Source organism: Sinohyriopsis cumingii, chromosome 15, assembly GCF_028554795.1.
Source record: "Sinohyriopsis cumingii isolate HCF-2022 chromosome 15, ASM2855479v2, whole genome shotgun sequence".
Lineage (NCBI taxonomy): Eukaryota > Metazoa > Mollusca > Bivalvia > Unionida > Unionidae > Sinohyriopsis > Sinohyriopsis cumingii.
The window spans coordinates 132881867-132897170 of record NC_142975.1 but is presented as its reverse complement, the minus strand read 5'-3'; the positions used below and the strand labels follow the sequence as shown (position 1 = coordinate 132897170).

General features: G+C 37.2%; 1 protein-coding gene across 5 annotated transcripts in view; it reads right to left on the bottom strand.

The window, feature by feature from the left end:
* LOC149782801 (pyruvate dehydrogenase phosphatase regulatory subunit, mitochondrial-like) overlaps nt 1–15304 on the bottom strand; it is a 107625-nt gene that overhangs the window by 80240 nt on the left and 12081 nt on the right. For all 5 annotated transcript variants that reach the window (XM_089934314.1, XM_089934317.1, XM_089934318.1 and 2 more), the window contains exons 4-6: nt 10793–10874; nt 6584–6665; nt 3317–3398 (exon numbers count right to left, since the gene is read on the bottom strand). In XM_089934314.1, the coding sequence (XP_089790440.1) occupies nt 3317–3398; nt 6584–6665; nt 10793–10874 (246 nt within the window). The remainder of the gene's footprint in view (nt 1–3316; nt 3399–6583; nt 6666–10792; nt 10875–15304) is intronic.

Here is a 15304-nt window from a genome sequence, read left to right as displayed (position 1 = left end):
CACTCAGGGCCTCCTTTTCAAGCAGTTTCCTAACATCCTGGACTATGTAAATGTGACAAGTGACAACCTGATTATTCTTGAAGATTTCAACTTTCACTCTGAATGTCCTGGAATCATGTACACATAAATAACTCCTGTATTTTATTCATATTTTCAACCACAGTCAGTTGGCCTACCCACCCATAAATATGGTCATATTTTAGACTAGATTATTCGTTGAACTGATGATGGTCTTCATTGATGTCTCATTAACTTGCATCAGATGCCATCTCAACACATTAATTCCTAACCCTCCGTCTGTTTCTTACTAAGAGAAACCTCCACATGATAAACAGAACTCGACATCCAAGCAAACCTAACAATTTCATGACCTCCTACAGCAGTGCAAACTGATAAGTGCTTGAAAAATAAGCCCCAGCAAACAAGGACAAAGACTGGTATAGTGGTGCTCGAGACCAGTTTCACAATGCTAAAAGAGAACGCCATAAGGTTGAGAAGATTTTGCTTTCCACCAGTCTCTCTATTCATAAGCAGATCAATGAAGCTGCTAAGAATGCCACAACATAGTTGATGCAGCAAAATCAGCCTGCTAACGCACTAAAATCACTGCAAGTTCCAGCTGCCAACTTCTTTCTGGTTCAGATTCTGGACCAGTTTGCAAACTGAGTCCATGACAAAGTACAAATCCATTAGACATAAGCTTGAAAACACGATTTCAACTGACTCGTTATCACCACATATTTGTGATAAAGAATATAAATGGCAACCCTCAGCAACATTTAAAGCTGTCTCTATGCATTTGGTACATACATATGTAATGAAGAGCACACCAAAATCATGTGAACTCAAACCAATTTCGACATCACTGCTGCTTGAATGCTTAGATTCAGTACTGCCCTCACTAACCAATGTTGTCAATACTTCTCTCTTATCCTGAGAATTCCTACTTTTTTCAAAACTGCCACTGTAAAGCCTCTGCTGAAGAAACTGATGTTGCTGTAGGGTTTAACACCAGTTTTCAGCACAAGATAGGCTATACATGGCAGCCAGTATAACTGCTGGAGGAAGAACCCTAGAAAATCCCAGGAAGAACCACTGACCCATGAGAAGCTACTGGCAGGCTTTCTAATGTACCCACATTAGTTGAGCCTGAGACTCAAACCCATGCAGATAGAGGTGAGATGGCAGTGATCCAGAATGGTGAGTGCTTTAGACCACTTGGCCACTCAGGGCCCCCTCAAGCAATTGACACTTCACCATAATGATTTAAAGAACTACCGCTCTGTTTCTAACCACCCATTAATTTTAAAAATCTAAGAAAACGTTGTACTAGCCCAACTTGAATCTCGTCTTAATTCAAATAGTCTTTTAGCAATGTACAGTCTGCATATCGCCCTTGCCATAGTACTGAAACTGTCCTTCTGAGAGTAATTAACAACCCTTTCTCTGATTTGGATAGTGGAAAGATTACATTCCAACCCTCCTTGACTTATCCGTGCCATTTGACACAATAGACCATATATTACTTCATGATCTCCAGCATGTATTTGGCATTCACAATTCAGCCTTACTAGGGTTCAAGCCCTACTTAGTCAACAGGACACAAATCATGTCTGTAAATGGAAAACGTTCCAGCCCAGTTGATCTAAGTTTTGGTTTTCAACAAGGTTCTGTTCTTGACCCCAATCACTTCATTCTATATACTCAGCTACTCTCAAGTATCACAGATCAACATCCAGTGTCTATTCAAGTGTATGCTGTTGACACTCAAATATACAAATCTTATTTCCAAACTGAAGTTGAGGCTACTATCCAAGGTATATAGAGGTGCATTCCATGTGAAGTTATGGATAACATGTAACAAGCTGCTGATGAATGATGATAAACTGAAGCCATCCTGATAACCTTTCTCATTCACATCCTTTACCTCAAACAATAAATACCATCAATTATACCAATATTAAATTCAAACAGCCAGTACAAGAACTACACCAACATGTCATGAATATAAGCAAAGCTACATAAAATTATCTGGAGCTGAGACACATCAATTCTATTCACAAGTTTCTTTTGGTTAAGTGTTCCTTAGTACTTTCGAGACTGGACTACTGTAATTCACCTTTATCTGGTTCATCTCAGTATCTACTACAGAAACATCAACAAGTTCCCAGCACAGCTGATATCCTTAGAGTACAGACAACTGAGTACACTTCTATCTGCTGGTAACCATTTCAGCCAGAATCAAATACAAAATCTGTTCACTATACTATATATGGTTCACAGGCTCTAGTCCAATATACCAATCTGACCTCACCCATGTGTACACCCCATGTTGAAACTCGCACTCCTCTTCTGACACTTGTATTCTCATTTTCCCACTGTCAAAATGGCCAATGTGGGTATGTGAGAAAGCTTGCCAGTAGCTTCTCGTGGGTTGGTGGTTCTTTCCGGGGTTTTTCCCGGGTTCTTCCTCCACCATTAATACTGGCTGCCATGTATAGCCTATCTTGTGCTGAAAAATGGTGTTAAACCCCACAACAACAACAACTGTCAAAATGAACATCATATGGAGAATGTTCTTTTGCATGCCAGGGCCCAACTACTTGGAACGAATTTCCCACTGATCTTAAATACAAGGACACTGTAGTCTCATATAATGGAGCTTTTAATATAAGAACAGACTTTAGACCTGGTAATGTTTACATTATTAATTATTGTTGGCATGTTTTTGTTTTGTAATTTCATGGTGTTTGTTTGTGTAATCATGTTGTTCTATGTTTTCATGTGTTATCTAATATTGTAAAGTGCTTAGAGCTTCTAAAGAATAGGTGTTGTATTAAATCCACATTATTATTATTATTATTATTGACACAGACCATTAGTAAATCTGCATTTATTAATATACATCAGGTAGAGTCATTTCAATAATTACAAAAAAGTTAATGTTCCTGAAAGTTTGCATTTAAATTAAATTGTAATAAATTAGTTCCAGCATTCCTCATCATTTATGTACTTATCTTAATGTATATTTCACATTCCCAGCACTGTATGACAAGGGTGGAGGTTGAATGATGACTTGGTTGATATTTTGTAAAATAAACTAAAGAAAAACATTTTTACTCATGTCAATTACAAATTTTGTTATAGTGATATGCTTATTCAGTTTGTGTTTTCTAACTGTAAATAGTGTTAACTGTTAATAAATGAAGTACGCAATCATATATTCCTCAATAGATCAGAACATTTAAAAAAGCTAAAAGTCCTTCACCCCAACAGCATATACATTTTTTCTTACTAAGTGCAGTCTGGTACTGACCTTTTTCTTTAGCTCTGCGGGCAAATGTCTCCGTCAGCTCATTTGGGGAGACAACTCCATCATTTGGCCTCCACATTCCTCCCTACAAAAACACACCAAAAAAAGTTTTAACAACAGAAGCATAATTCCTGTATATACATTCATTTCCTTTTGATAATTATAATAAGATGAGAAAAATTAACCTCAATGCATCTATTGGAATAACAACAAGTATAAAGTCTAAACAAGAAATATGTCAAACAGCAGCATGTATTTTGATTTTTTCCCCTCACATACCGATTCCCCTCTTCTGAATTGCACCCACTATGTCGCAATCTCCCCTCCATACTAACTTTATCTATGTGAAGTAAATATCCAACAACCAACAGTTTAGACATAGAGCTGCCATCACATGATGTGCCAGCAGACCAGTCTATGTACCCTCAAAAAAATCACATTTATCAGGATGAAGCAAGAATCATAGAACCTTTAAGATCTTATTAATCTGGTTCCTCTTCAAGCATTTGAAATTTTAAGGCATACTTTAAGTGTCGCATCAAGTCTGGGGAGTTCTGACTCCAAGCTTCACCTTTGTGATCAAAACATTTTGAGAATACTGGCTCTGTCCCAAAAACTCGCTGAACCTGAAACTAAAGCACAATAACCCAAATTTGGATATCTATCAGCTAAATATAGAATAATTTATTAGAAAAGCTATATACATCTATACCTAGACAACTGTAATGTTATGTGGGGAAATATTTCTGACAAGAAAATTTGCAAATTATTTCACTTGCAAAAAAAATCTTGCAGACTCATTGGTAATGTTGAAAACATAATATCATAGCTGCCAACCTTCCAGGCTCACAATTAGTGAAAATAGGGATAAAAAGTCGTGAATTTGGACACGAATTCGTGAAAAATACCATGACAATAACTCCATCTACTCTGACTACTCCGACCGTCAATACTACACTATATCAAGTTTGCAAAATAAAAATAAAACACTACATATATGCAGAAATATTTATTTATCAAGACATGATACTGTGGCAGACTTGAACTTCCTCAAATGCTTGATCGTAAATTTGTTTTCTAAACAGTTCTGACTTCTTGCCTGCTGGTTGATCTTGGTGACTAAAATTGCTGACAAATTTTCTGCAGCTAAGGAGGCCTTAAAGTCTGTCTTTTTTTTCCTAACTAAAGAAAATACTCTTTCGCTGTCACTGCTGCTGTGAGGAATGCACAGGAGCTGCAGCATTTTTGGTTCTTCCACAGGAAAATTTGGAAGCGATTTTCGAGTCCGGGAACATATGTCAGAACAAATGTTTAGCATGGTCTCCAGCTGATAAAGGTAGATTGTGTTCAACACAAGAAAACTCATAAATAATTCACAAATAATGCTTAAGCATTGGTATCCTGCGGGTCTTCCGCCAATGGTTTAAAATATTCCAGAGCTGAAATCTGCGAATTCTTAATTTTCCCAACTTCTACGTGCTTTTTGCAACCGACATTCTTCCTCACATCGTCTCTGCGATGGCACACTGAGTGCAAAAAGCATGAATGAATATCAATGTTTAATGGCAGAATGCACGGCCAATTTTTGATATATTCCAAATTAAACTTCACTTTTTGAGTAATACATTTCTTTTTCCTTGGTGGTGAAGACATTTTCAAAATCTTACATGTGATGCTGAACGGTAACTCGAATCAGTGTTTTGACGCATGCGCGGAGCAAATTTCTGGTTAGGCCCCAGTTTCTCTCAAAAGCACTTGTAAAATTACTCTTATACATATAGATTAAAATAGGCTAAAATGCTTGCGACCGGGCCAACTGTACTAATCGGCTGTAGATCTACTAATATCGTGACCAGTGGTACCGGACCGTTTTGGCAACTGCGAATATCACGACTAGCGCTTAACGGGAAATCGGTTTTTTTATTTATTAAAGATTTAAAATAATTGAGGATCAGAAAATTCGTGAACTTTTGTCTTACGGCGTGAATCCGTGAATCGCTGAAAAAGTCGTGAAATTCACACCAAATTCGTGAGGGTTGGCAGCTATGTAATATGAATGATATCAAACTGCTAACAGTAGCAAACAAATATATTTGAGAAAGGCTAGACTTATGCATAAAGTTTCAAACAACATGGCCCCATTACATCTAAAGGAACTATTTCATGCTATAAAACAAGCAACTCTCCCAACTTAAGATCAATTTCAGCTAACCAACTTTCCAATCCAAAACCAAATAAAGAACTCATGAAAAGTTTTCAATATTAAGGGCCACTAATTTGGAATAGAATCTCAAAGGAAACCAGAGTGTGGTGTGATTTGGATTGTTTTAACGTAGCTTTAACAATTTTTCAGTCATATCGCTATGATGTCTGCAATGTGGCAGTTTATAGTAATGTCTAGCACTGGGGCATCATGCTGCAGACACGTAGCATGATGTCCCACCCAGTCCCATTATTCTGACACCAGACCAACCAGTCCTAACAATAACCTCTAAATGCTGAGCGCCAAATGAAGCAGCTGTTAGTACCATTTTTGTAAGTCTTTGGTTTGACTCGGTCGGGGATTGAACCCATAACTTCACGCATCCAAGGTGGACGCTCTAAACACTAGGCCACCAGAGCGGTAAGGAAATTAGAGAAAGTACAAATATAAATGCATTTAATTATAATCTAATTTAAAGGATGAAAAGTGGAACCTGTTCAATTTGACAAATACATTAAAACTTAAAAGTATAAAGTCTCAAACCTTCCACTTCTTTGTCTCATTCTTTAAGTTTACAAACACAAGCCATCCACAAAGTCTGGTCAAAGCAGGTGATAAAAAAATTCAATATATTGTGCTGAAACCATTGCTCTTCTTAAAGTCACTGTCTTTTTCATCTCAAATGCAAACCATTTAAAAGGTCTAATCAATGTATCTTGCATACAAGTAAATTTATTGTATGGAAACATTTCCTTCTTTCAGTGCATGTGACCTTGATCTTTGACCTTTTCAGCCCGAAATCAGTAGGTTTCTTCTTTGTGTATATGCAAGCTACTTACAGAGTTTGATAATGGTGGAGAATTACTGAGCAGAAACTAAACGGATGGACATACGAATGGATAACATCATAACACAATATGACAAGTTTATAAATGGGTTGGAATTTTCTCCAGAATGGATTCATTTTTGTTTGGTCTTTAAATTCACATCTTCTTCGTGGTTTGTAACAAGCATGAAATCAAACCATACTGATAACCCATAAAGAGAAGAGAATTTACAGAACATACCTGCAGATCATCATACTTGATCCATGGGCACTGCTTCTTGATATCCTTGGGCAACAGCATGTGACATTCTTCATCCAATCCACTGAAAGCAAATCATTTCTTTAAGTACCATACAAGCAACAGTCTTCAACCATAGCAATCGAAACAAATTATATCCTTATATCGCTTTAAAAACCTGGCTGCCCATCTGTAAATTACAGCAATTGCCCCAAAATTAATGAACAATTATCTGCACCAAAACGATTAGGATTTATTTCCTCAGTACATTGTGATCTGTTACTGAAATTTCAATGGAATAAAAGAATACACCTCTGATAAAATAATGATACAAGTCTTCACATTATTGTTTTCAGACAGCAAAAGTGTTCAAATGATACATACTTGTATTACTTTATGTTATGTACAGTAGTCCCCCTCTTTAACGGCCCCCTGACCAAAGGCCACCCACTTCTTACAGCCAGAAAACCCTGGCACCAATGAGTTTATATTCAAAAGTACCCCTCAAGAACAGTCACCCCTCTAGCACGACCAGCAGCCAGCATATTAGTACAAAAATGGAAAATGTTCCCTCACGAGCAGCCTCTTTTTTCTTCTCCAAATGTATCCAGAACATAAGGTAAGTAATCAGATTATCTCTAGCGTCGATACATGTCTCCCAATGTCAAGTTTCTATTACTGAAAGAATTGTTGACTAAAGTACATGTAACAGAAACATTAACATTATATTACTGTCTATAAAAGCCGACGTTTACAGGAAATGAGCTCAACATTGTTATGATAGAGTTTTGGGCTGTCGAGTTTTTTCTTTAATGATTATAACCAGATGTAATTGTCAAGATCATAACAGGGACAGCATAGGCCAAAAACAGATGTTGTGCCTTAACACATAACACATACACAGAGAACTTAACCATGAACAAAATAGGGTACAAGACTAAAATATCATGTGACAAGACATTTGTTGCTTCCTTTATGAAGAAGCCATTTCATCCACTCGAGAAAAAAAATTGTCTGCATAATTAAATCACATACAGATAACACATCCAAATAAATCATTACCAAACATTAACATGTCATCATGCAACCGGAGATGTATTATTTTAGAAGACTCTATTCAACATTGGGTAGGAGGGTAGACTTGCTGAACAATTTTATGTAGAAAAGACTCGAATAAACAACATCATAACCGATAAGGAAGTTATTCATCAGCAGTGGGAAAATGGAGCAAATGGAAAGTGAATTATGTATGTACCAAGATTTAAATGATGTTTTTGAATGGTTTTGCAATGGGCATGACAGCAATACCCGCTTGCATATCACACTTATGCCAAGAATAAGAACTGTTAATGTATATTCAGCTGTAATAAGTCTTTCATTATAACAAGAACTTTTAATAATTAATGTTACTTTTAAACGAAGATATTAAATGATTTGAAGTATGTAGGTTTCATACTATGTACATTACATATACTTCTCACAACAAATTTAGTCCCCCTCTAGAAAGGCCATCTGTCTTATAAAGGCCACTTTGCTGATGCAGAAGGGGTGGCCATATAAGAGGGGGATCACTGTATATTCATTTTCACTGTTTGTTAGTTTTAGTTTTTTATCTATTATATGCTATGGGTTATGGGTTATGTAAAATTATGTAGGTTAACATTTTGTAGCTGACCATTTACAAAATCAAGTCCACTGTCCACGTGACCAGAATCATTGATTTTTAAAAATTAAATTCTATAAACAACTTGTGGGTATGTGAGAAAGCTAGCCAGTAGCTTCTCATGGGTTGATGGTTCTTTCAGGGTTCTTCTTCCACCATTGATAGTGGCCACCATGTATATCCTCTCTTGTGCTGAAAATGGCATTAAATCCAACAACAACAACTGTAAACAACTAATACTTTCCCTGGTTAAGTACTGTTCATGTCCAGGGATCCCAGACAATGGGATTTTTCTATCCCTGGTCCAGGGCTCCCTGGTAATGAATTTTTCTATTTCTTGTTATGTACTATATAAGTGGCACTCTTCCTCCAAAGCACTGGGGCAAACAATATCTCTTTAAGTACCATATATACCCACATACAATGTAAAATGAACAGAAAATAGCACAAACCCAGGTCTGCCATCAAATATACACTGAGAAACCATGGTCCACATTCTTCATTCAATTTACAATTTCAAGCAAAATGTGCAAACCATGATCTGCTATTGTATTCTTTGATGGTAGATCTGTGTCTATACTGCTTGCTGCTGAGAATAGATTATACAATTAGCGAATACTGTACTGTGTTACTCCAAAATAAGCCAAAATGTTAATCCTCCATTTTCAGAAATATTAGCAAATTTTAATTTTAGAAAATTCTTCATTTGAGCCCACCTCCTGCTATTCCACAGATGTACAAGAAATGCTGCGAGAAATACTGTATATGTGCTAAATAAGTTTGAAAATGGTGGTCACTTACTTGTTGCCAAACTAACCATATCGTCTGATTGTCATTAGTCACAAATCTCATAAACAAATACTTCATTCTGTATTAAATAGTTAAATTAACAGAAGCCATCTTTCTTATAACAAAACATAACCCTTGAGTGCAGATAACAGGTTGATATGACAGAAGATTACACAGACTGGCCTGATGGCTAATAACGTTTTCTATTCAAAGCAGACAGCCCTGCTTGAGTATACGTCACTTATCAATGATGCAGTGTCTGTATGTGTATTCTTGCATGCATCCTTCTGACTGCCATTTAAAAATACATGCACTGAACTGATGTCTTTTGAAATTGCAGGGCAACACACACACACCCATCTCTGAACTATTGCTGTTTATTCTTTTTTGTATTTATTAATTCCACTCTTAAATTTAATTTAATGACCAAATATTCTACTTTGTCTGAGCTTTTGATGCATATTTAATTTAAACATCACTAATCCAATATGAAATAAAATACAAATCAGCCCGCAGTTCTGTGAATTTTTACTTTTCCAGGAATTCATGAATCCTTGTATTAAACTCATCCAAAGACAATAACTGTATTACAGTGCAATGACTATTTAAGTTGTACTGAGCTAGTAGTCTTTTCATGATGATCTATCCTCATGAAAAATGTTTGATTAATGGATCTTTTTTTTTACTAATCTTGAATCCAGTAATGGAATAAATACACCATTTCTATTAAATGAGTCAATAACAGTGACAGTTTACAATAATATTTAACTTAAATTCAATATAACTAAATAATTTCTAGTCAATCTATTGTGATACTGTAGTATCATCAATTTTTGTGGGGGACCAATTTTTGTGGTTTTTGTTGTTGCCCTGAACCACGAATTTGAATCCCCAATAAAAAATGAGCCACATAGGATGATGCCCCCCGCCCCTGTTTTGTTGTTCGAAAACACAGTGTAAGTATTGAACTTGCTAGGTCTTTAATTTGTGCTCATACAGTTGGTACAGTGTAGCATTGTTTTAAACATTAAAGTGACCGCCGTTTGCATCGGCATAGTTGTATTCTTTTGTATTCTTTATTTTGGGTATTTGTAGAGGTTATTGTTGTTGTTGTTGTAGGGTTTAACGCCATTTTTCAGCACACGATAGGCTATACATGGCGGCCAGTATTAATGGTGGAGGAAGAACCCAGAAAAATCCCCAGAAAGAACCACCGACCCACGAGAAGCTACTGGCAAGCTTTTTCACATACCCATGTTGGCTGAATCCAAGACTCGAACCCACGCAGACAGAGGTGAGATGGCAGTGATCCGTAACAGAGAGCGCTTTAGACCACTCAGGGCCCCTTGTAGAGGTTAAACCAAGAAATTAAATACCTACTAATATGAAAATCTTGACAGGCAAAACCATGAATTTAAGTACCCAGGAAAATGCCTTCTTTTTTTAAATACAAAACCACAAAAATAAATGATATTACAGTAGTCAAATACATGTGCTGTGAATTCACTGTTCTTTGGTTGGTATCAATTTTGTGGGATTTCACTGTTATAAAAAAAAAAAACAAAGACTTCAAGAAGCCTAAAATAACAGTTAATATGTGTTAAGAATTGGACACCTAACTCTTTCTAATTATAAACATATCCACAGATTTAAGAAACAAATGTTCTTTTTTGCCAATGATGAAAATGTATGCCCAACAAAAGAAAAAAATAATTCAGTCATTGGAATATGACCTGAATGTAGCATAATATGCTACATACATTGCCTTGTCTTTTTTTCTCTTCAGTTCTATCATTCTGTCCTTGGTACGAGCAAGGTCCAAGCTGCCACATGTCTTCCAACCTAAAAATATTTTTTAGTGAAATGAACTCAGAGTATACTTCTATGTAGCAGGAGTCAATATTCATAAGCAATGATGATAAAATATAGAAAGTATGGTAACAGTGACAAAGTTTATGGTAACAGTGACACAGTTCATGGTAACAGTGACACAGTTTATAGTAACATTGACACAGTTTATGGTAACAGTGACACAGTTTGCTCTAAATAGGCCTATCACTTTCAACTGGTCCTGATATAGGTCTAAAGTCAGTCACAATGGCCCAATTTGTTGTTGCAGCAACACTTGGTGGTGCTTTAGGACTATACAAGACATGGGCCAATATGACTGACACAAAACCTATAACAATGACAATGTGAGAACATCGATTTTGCAATACTTTTATTATTCAACTTTCTTCTTCCTATAATATGTCAACACCAATTACTAAATGTACTGTGCCAAAACCATCAACTTCATATCCTGTATCAATACCATCAACTCCATATACTGTATCAATAGCATCAACTCCACATACTGTGTCAATATCATCAACTCCATATACTGTATCAATAGCATCAACACCATATAATGTGTCAATACCATCAACTCCATATACTGTATCAATACCATCAACTTCATATACTGTGTCAATATCATCAACTTCATATACTGTATCAATACCATCAACTCCATATACTGTATCAATACCATCAACTCCATATAATGTATCAATACCATCAACTCCATATACTGTGTCAATATCATCAACTCCATATACTGTGTCAATATCATCAACTCCATATACTGTGTCAATATCATCAACTCCATATACTGTATCAATAGCATCAACACCATATACTGTATCAATAGCATCAACACCATATAATGTGTCAATATCATCAACTCCATATACTGTGTCAATATCATCAACTTCATATACTGTGTCAATATCATCAACTCCATATACTGTATCAATAGCATCAACACCATATAATGTGTCAATACCATCAACTCCATATACTGTATCAATATCATCAACTCCATATACTGTATCAATACCATCAACTTCATATACTGTGTCAATACCATCAACTCCATATACTGTATCAATACCATCAACTCCATATACTGTGTCAATATCATCAACTTCATATACTGTGTCAATATCATCAACTCCATATACTGTATCAATAGCATCAACACCATATACTGTGTCAATATCATCAACTTCATATACTGTGTCAATATCATCAACTCCATATACTGTATCAATAGCATCAACACCATATAATGTGTCAATATCATCAACTCCATATACTGTGTCAATATCATCAACTTCATATACTGTGTCAATATCATCAACTCCATATACTGTATCAATAGCATCAACACCATATAATGTGTCAATACCATCAACTCCATATACTGTGTCAATATCATCAACTTCATATAATGTGTCAATACCATCAACTCCATATACTGTGTCAATATCATCAACTCCATATACTGTGTCAATATCATCAACTTCATATACTGTGCCAAAACCATCAACTTCATATACTGTATCAATACCATCAACTCCATATAATGTATCAATACCATCAACTCCATATACTGTGTCAATATCATCAACTCCATATACTGTGTCAATAGCATCAACACCATATAATGTGTCCATAACATCAACTCCATATACTGTATCAATACCATCAACTCCATTTACTGTTTCAATACCATCAACTCCATACACTGTGTCAACCTTCACCTCCTTATACTGTGCCAATATCAACTCCATATACTGTGTCAATAGCATGAACACCATATACTGTGTCAATACCTTCGACTCCATATACTATGTCAATATCAACTCCATATACTGTATCAATACTATCAACTCCATATACTGTATCAATACCACTGACTCCATATACTGTGCCAATATCATCAGCTCCATATACTGTGTCAATACCATTGACTCCATATACTGTGCCAATATCATCAGCTCCATATACTGTGTCAATACCACTGACTCCATATACTGTGCCAATATCATCAGCTCCATATACTGTGTCAATACCACTGACTCCATATACTGTGCCAATATCATCAGCTCCATATACTGTGTCAATAGCACTGACTCCATATACTGTGCCAATATCATCAGCTCCATATACTGTGCCAATATCATCAGCTCCATTTACTGTGTCAATACCATCAACTTCATATACTGTGTCAACATCATCAGCTCCATAAACTGTGTCAATAGCATCAATTTTTCAGTCATAACACAAAGATGTATGCAGTGAGGCAGTTTAATGTGATGTCTAGAGTATATGTATACAAAAAGTGGCATACAAATATAGAGAATCTGTCTGATGAATATTTAAGTCTGCAGCAGTTTCACATTCTAGGGAACTAGCATCCATTCATAAAGAAGCATAAAGTTTACACCACTGAATAATGTCCAAAATGTAGTAATGGAGGTGAGTGGGAGCAACACACTTATGTGATGCTCCAATTACCTAATGGGAGAGAGCAACACACTTGTATGTCACTCCACCTCCCTTTTGGGAGTTATCAACATCCTTTCAGGTGATGCAATCAACTCCTTGAATGTTCAGTCCCTCCCCTGGAGGGCCCTCACATGCCACCAAAGAAGTTGGTCCCATAAAGGGTTGGGACACTGAGTGCTTTTCAAGCTGAAGAGCTAAGCCTCTCACCCAGCTTTTACTCTTTGTTTGGTCTGCCTACCCTCCTTGGGGGTTCTGTGAGAGAAAAACAAGTAAATTCAGATGATGAGGGGGAGGGAACTTTTGTTTCCTCTGCTGCCCATAGTTTGATTCCATTTATCAGAAGTGTTGATCTTAGAGCAATAGATGCAGCCTGGGTGAGTGTCTTCTTGGGGCTATGGCTCAAGTTTTGGGTCTGGAACTGGAGAGATGAAGGTGGGTAGCTTGTGATTCCACACTCTTGTCATGAGGTCGATTTATTGGATGCCCCTGAAGTGCGCAAATCCAAGTGAAGACTGATTGAGGGAGAGACCATTCTATGTGAAGGACATGACCACTTCTGGATTTAGTCTTGGCCAAGACACCGAGTCTGCTGGGAATGTGTCTGATTTGAATGAGATTGTTGCACCAACACAGGAACCGACAAATCAGAATAAACCAGTCAGGTGTATTCATGCCTCCCTGTTTGAGGAGATAGGTCACAACCACAGATTTGTTGGACCTAATGAGGAGACAATGCTCATGATATGGGGTGGATAGGGATGTGAAAAATATGTGTCGGTCAGATCGAGATTGATGGCATACCCATTCCACAGAAAGGTGTATTTGTGAAGAGGGGAGAGGAGGAGGGCACTGTTCATGAATGAAACCCAAAACCCCTCCAACTGACCTGGATCATTCTGCCCATTCTGAGGGAGATCCAGTGAGCTCAAAAACTGGTTTCTTACTGCCTCTATATGCTTCATTGGGATCGATGTTGGTGCACATGTGACTGAGGCCACTTAACATCCCTTCACAATGATGGGACTGAGTGGTTCCAAATGCTCGTATGGGTTGTGGGGCAGTTCCTGAGCTGCCTGCCTCTGAACTTGCTCTATTCTTCCTCACCACTCCAGTGGACAAGTGGCTAGAACATCTATGTTGGATACAGGAGGTTGCGGGTTCGAACAACGGCACAGTCATACCAAAGACTTAAAAAAATGGTACTAGCAGCTTCCTTGCATGGCACTCAGCATTATGAGATTAGAGTCAGGACTGGTTGGGCTGGTTTCAGGATAATGTGACTGGGTGGGACATCATGCTACACGTCTGCAGCATGACATCCCAGTGCTAGACATCACTATAAACTGGCACACTGAAGACATAATAGCGATGTGACTGAAAAATTGTTAAAGCTACATAAAAAAATCCAAATCACAACACACTCTGAAAAATCATTAAAGTTATGTTAAAAATCTGAAATACACACACTCATCTATTCTTCTGCCAAAGAATCAGTGATCCAAACAGGGTCACCTGGACAGGAAGGGTATGATAAGGTTGGAGAGACATGGATTGCACACATGCTACATGTCGTATCAAGAGTAGATTGGCTGAACCCGTCAAAGTATTGGCCATGGTATGGTGAGTAGCCCTGGTCATTCACCCTAGCAATCCTGGCTGTGGCTGTCCAGGAGTCGGCAATGGTATCCCAAGCCAGCTCTAATGGGCATGAAGCAGATTTGTCTGCCCTATAAACAGACAAGCGTTTATATGAAGAACTACTACATTCTGGTAAAGTGCCGGGAGGTCAGTTCTGAAGTCATCTGTCACCTTAAGTCTGTCTCTTCTTCCTCATCGAGATCTACCAATTATTTAGAGCAGTGGCAAGGGGGATGGCATTGTGAAGTAGCCAACACCCATAAAATTCAACAGTGGCTTGAAAGCTAAACTACAGTCCA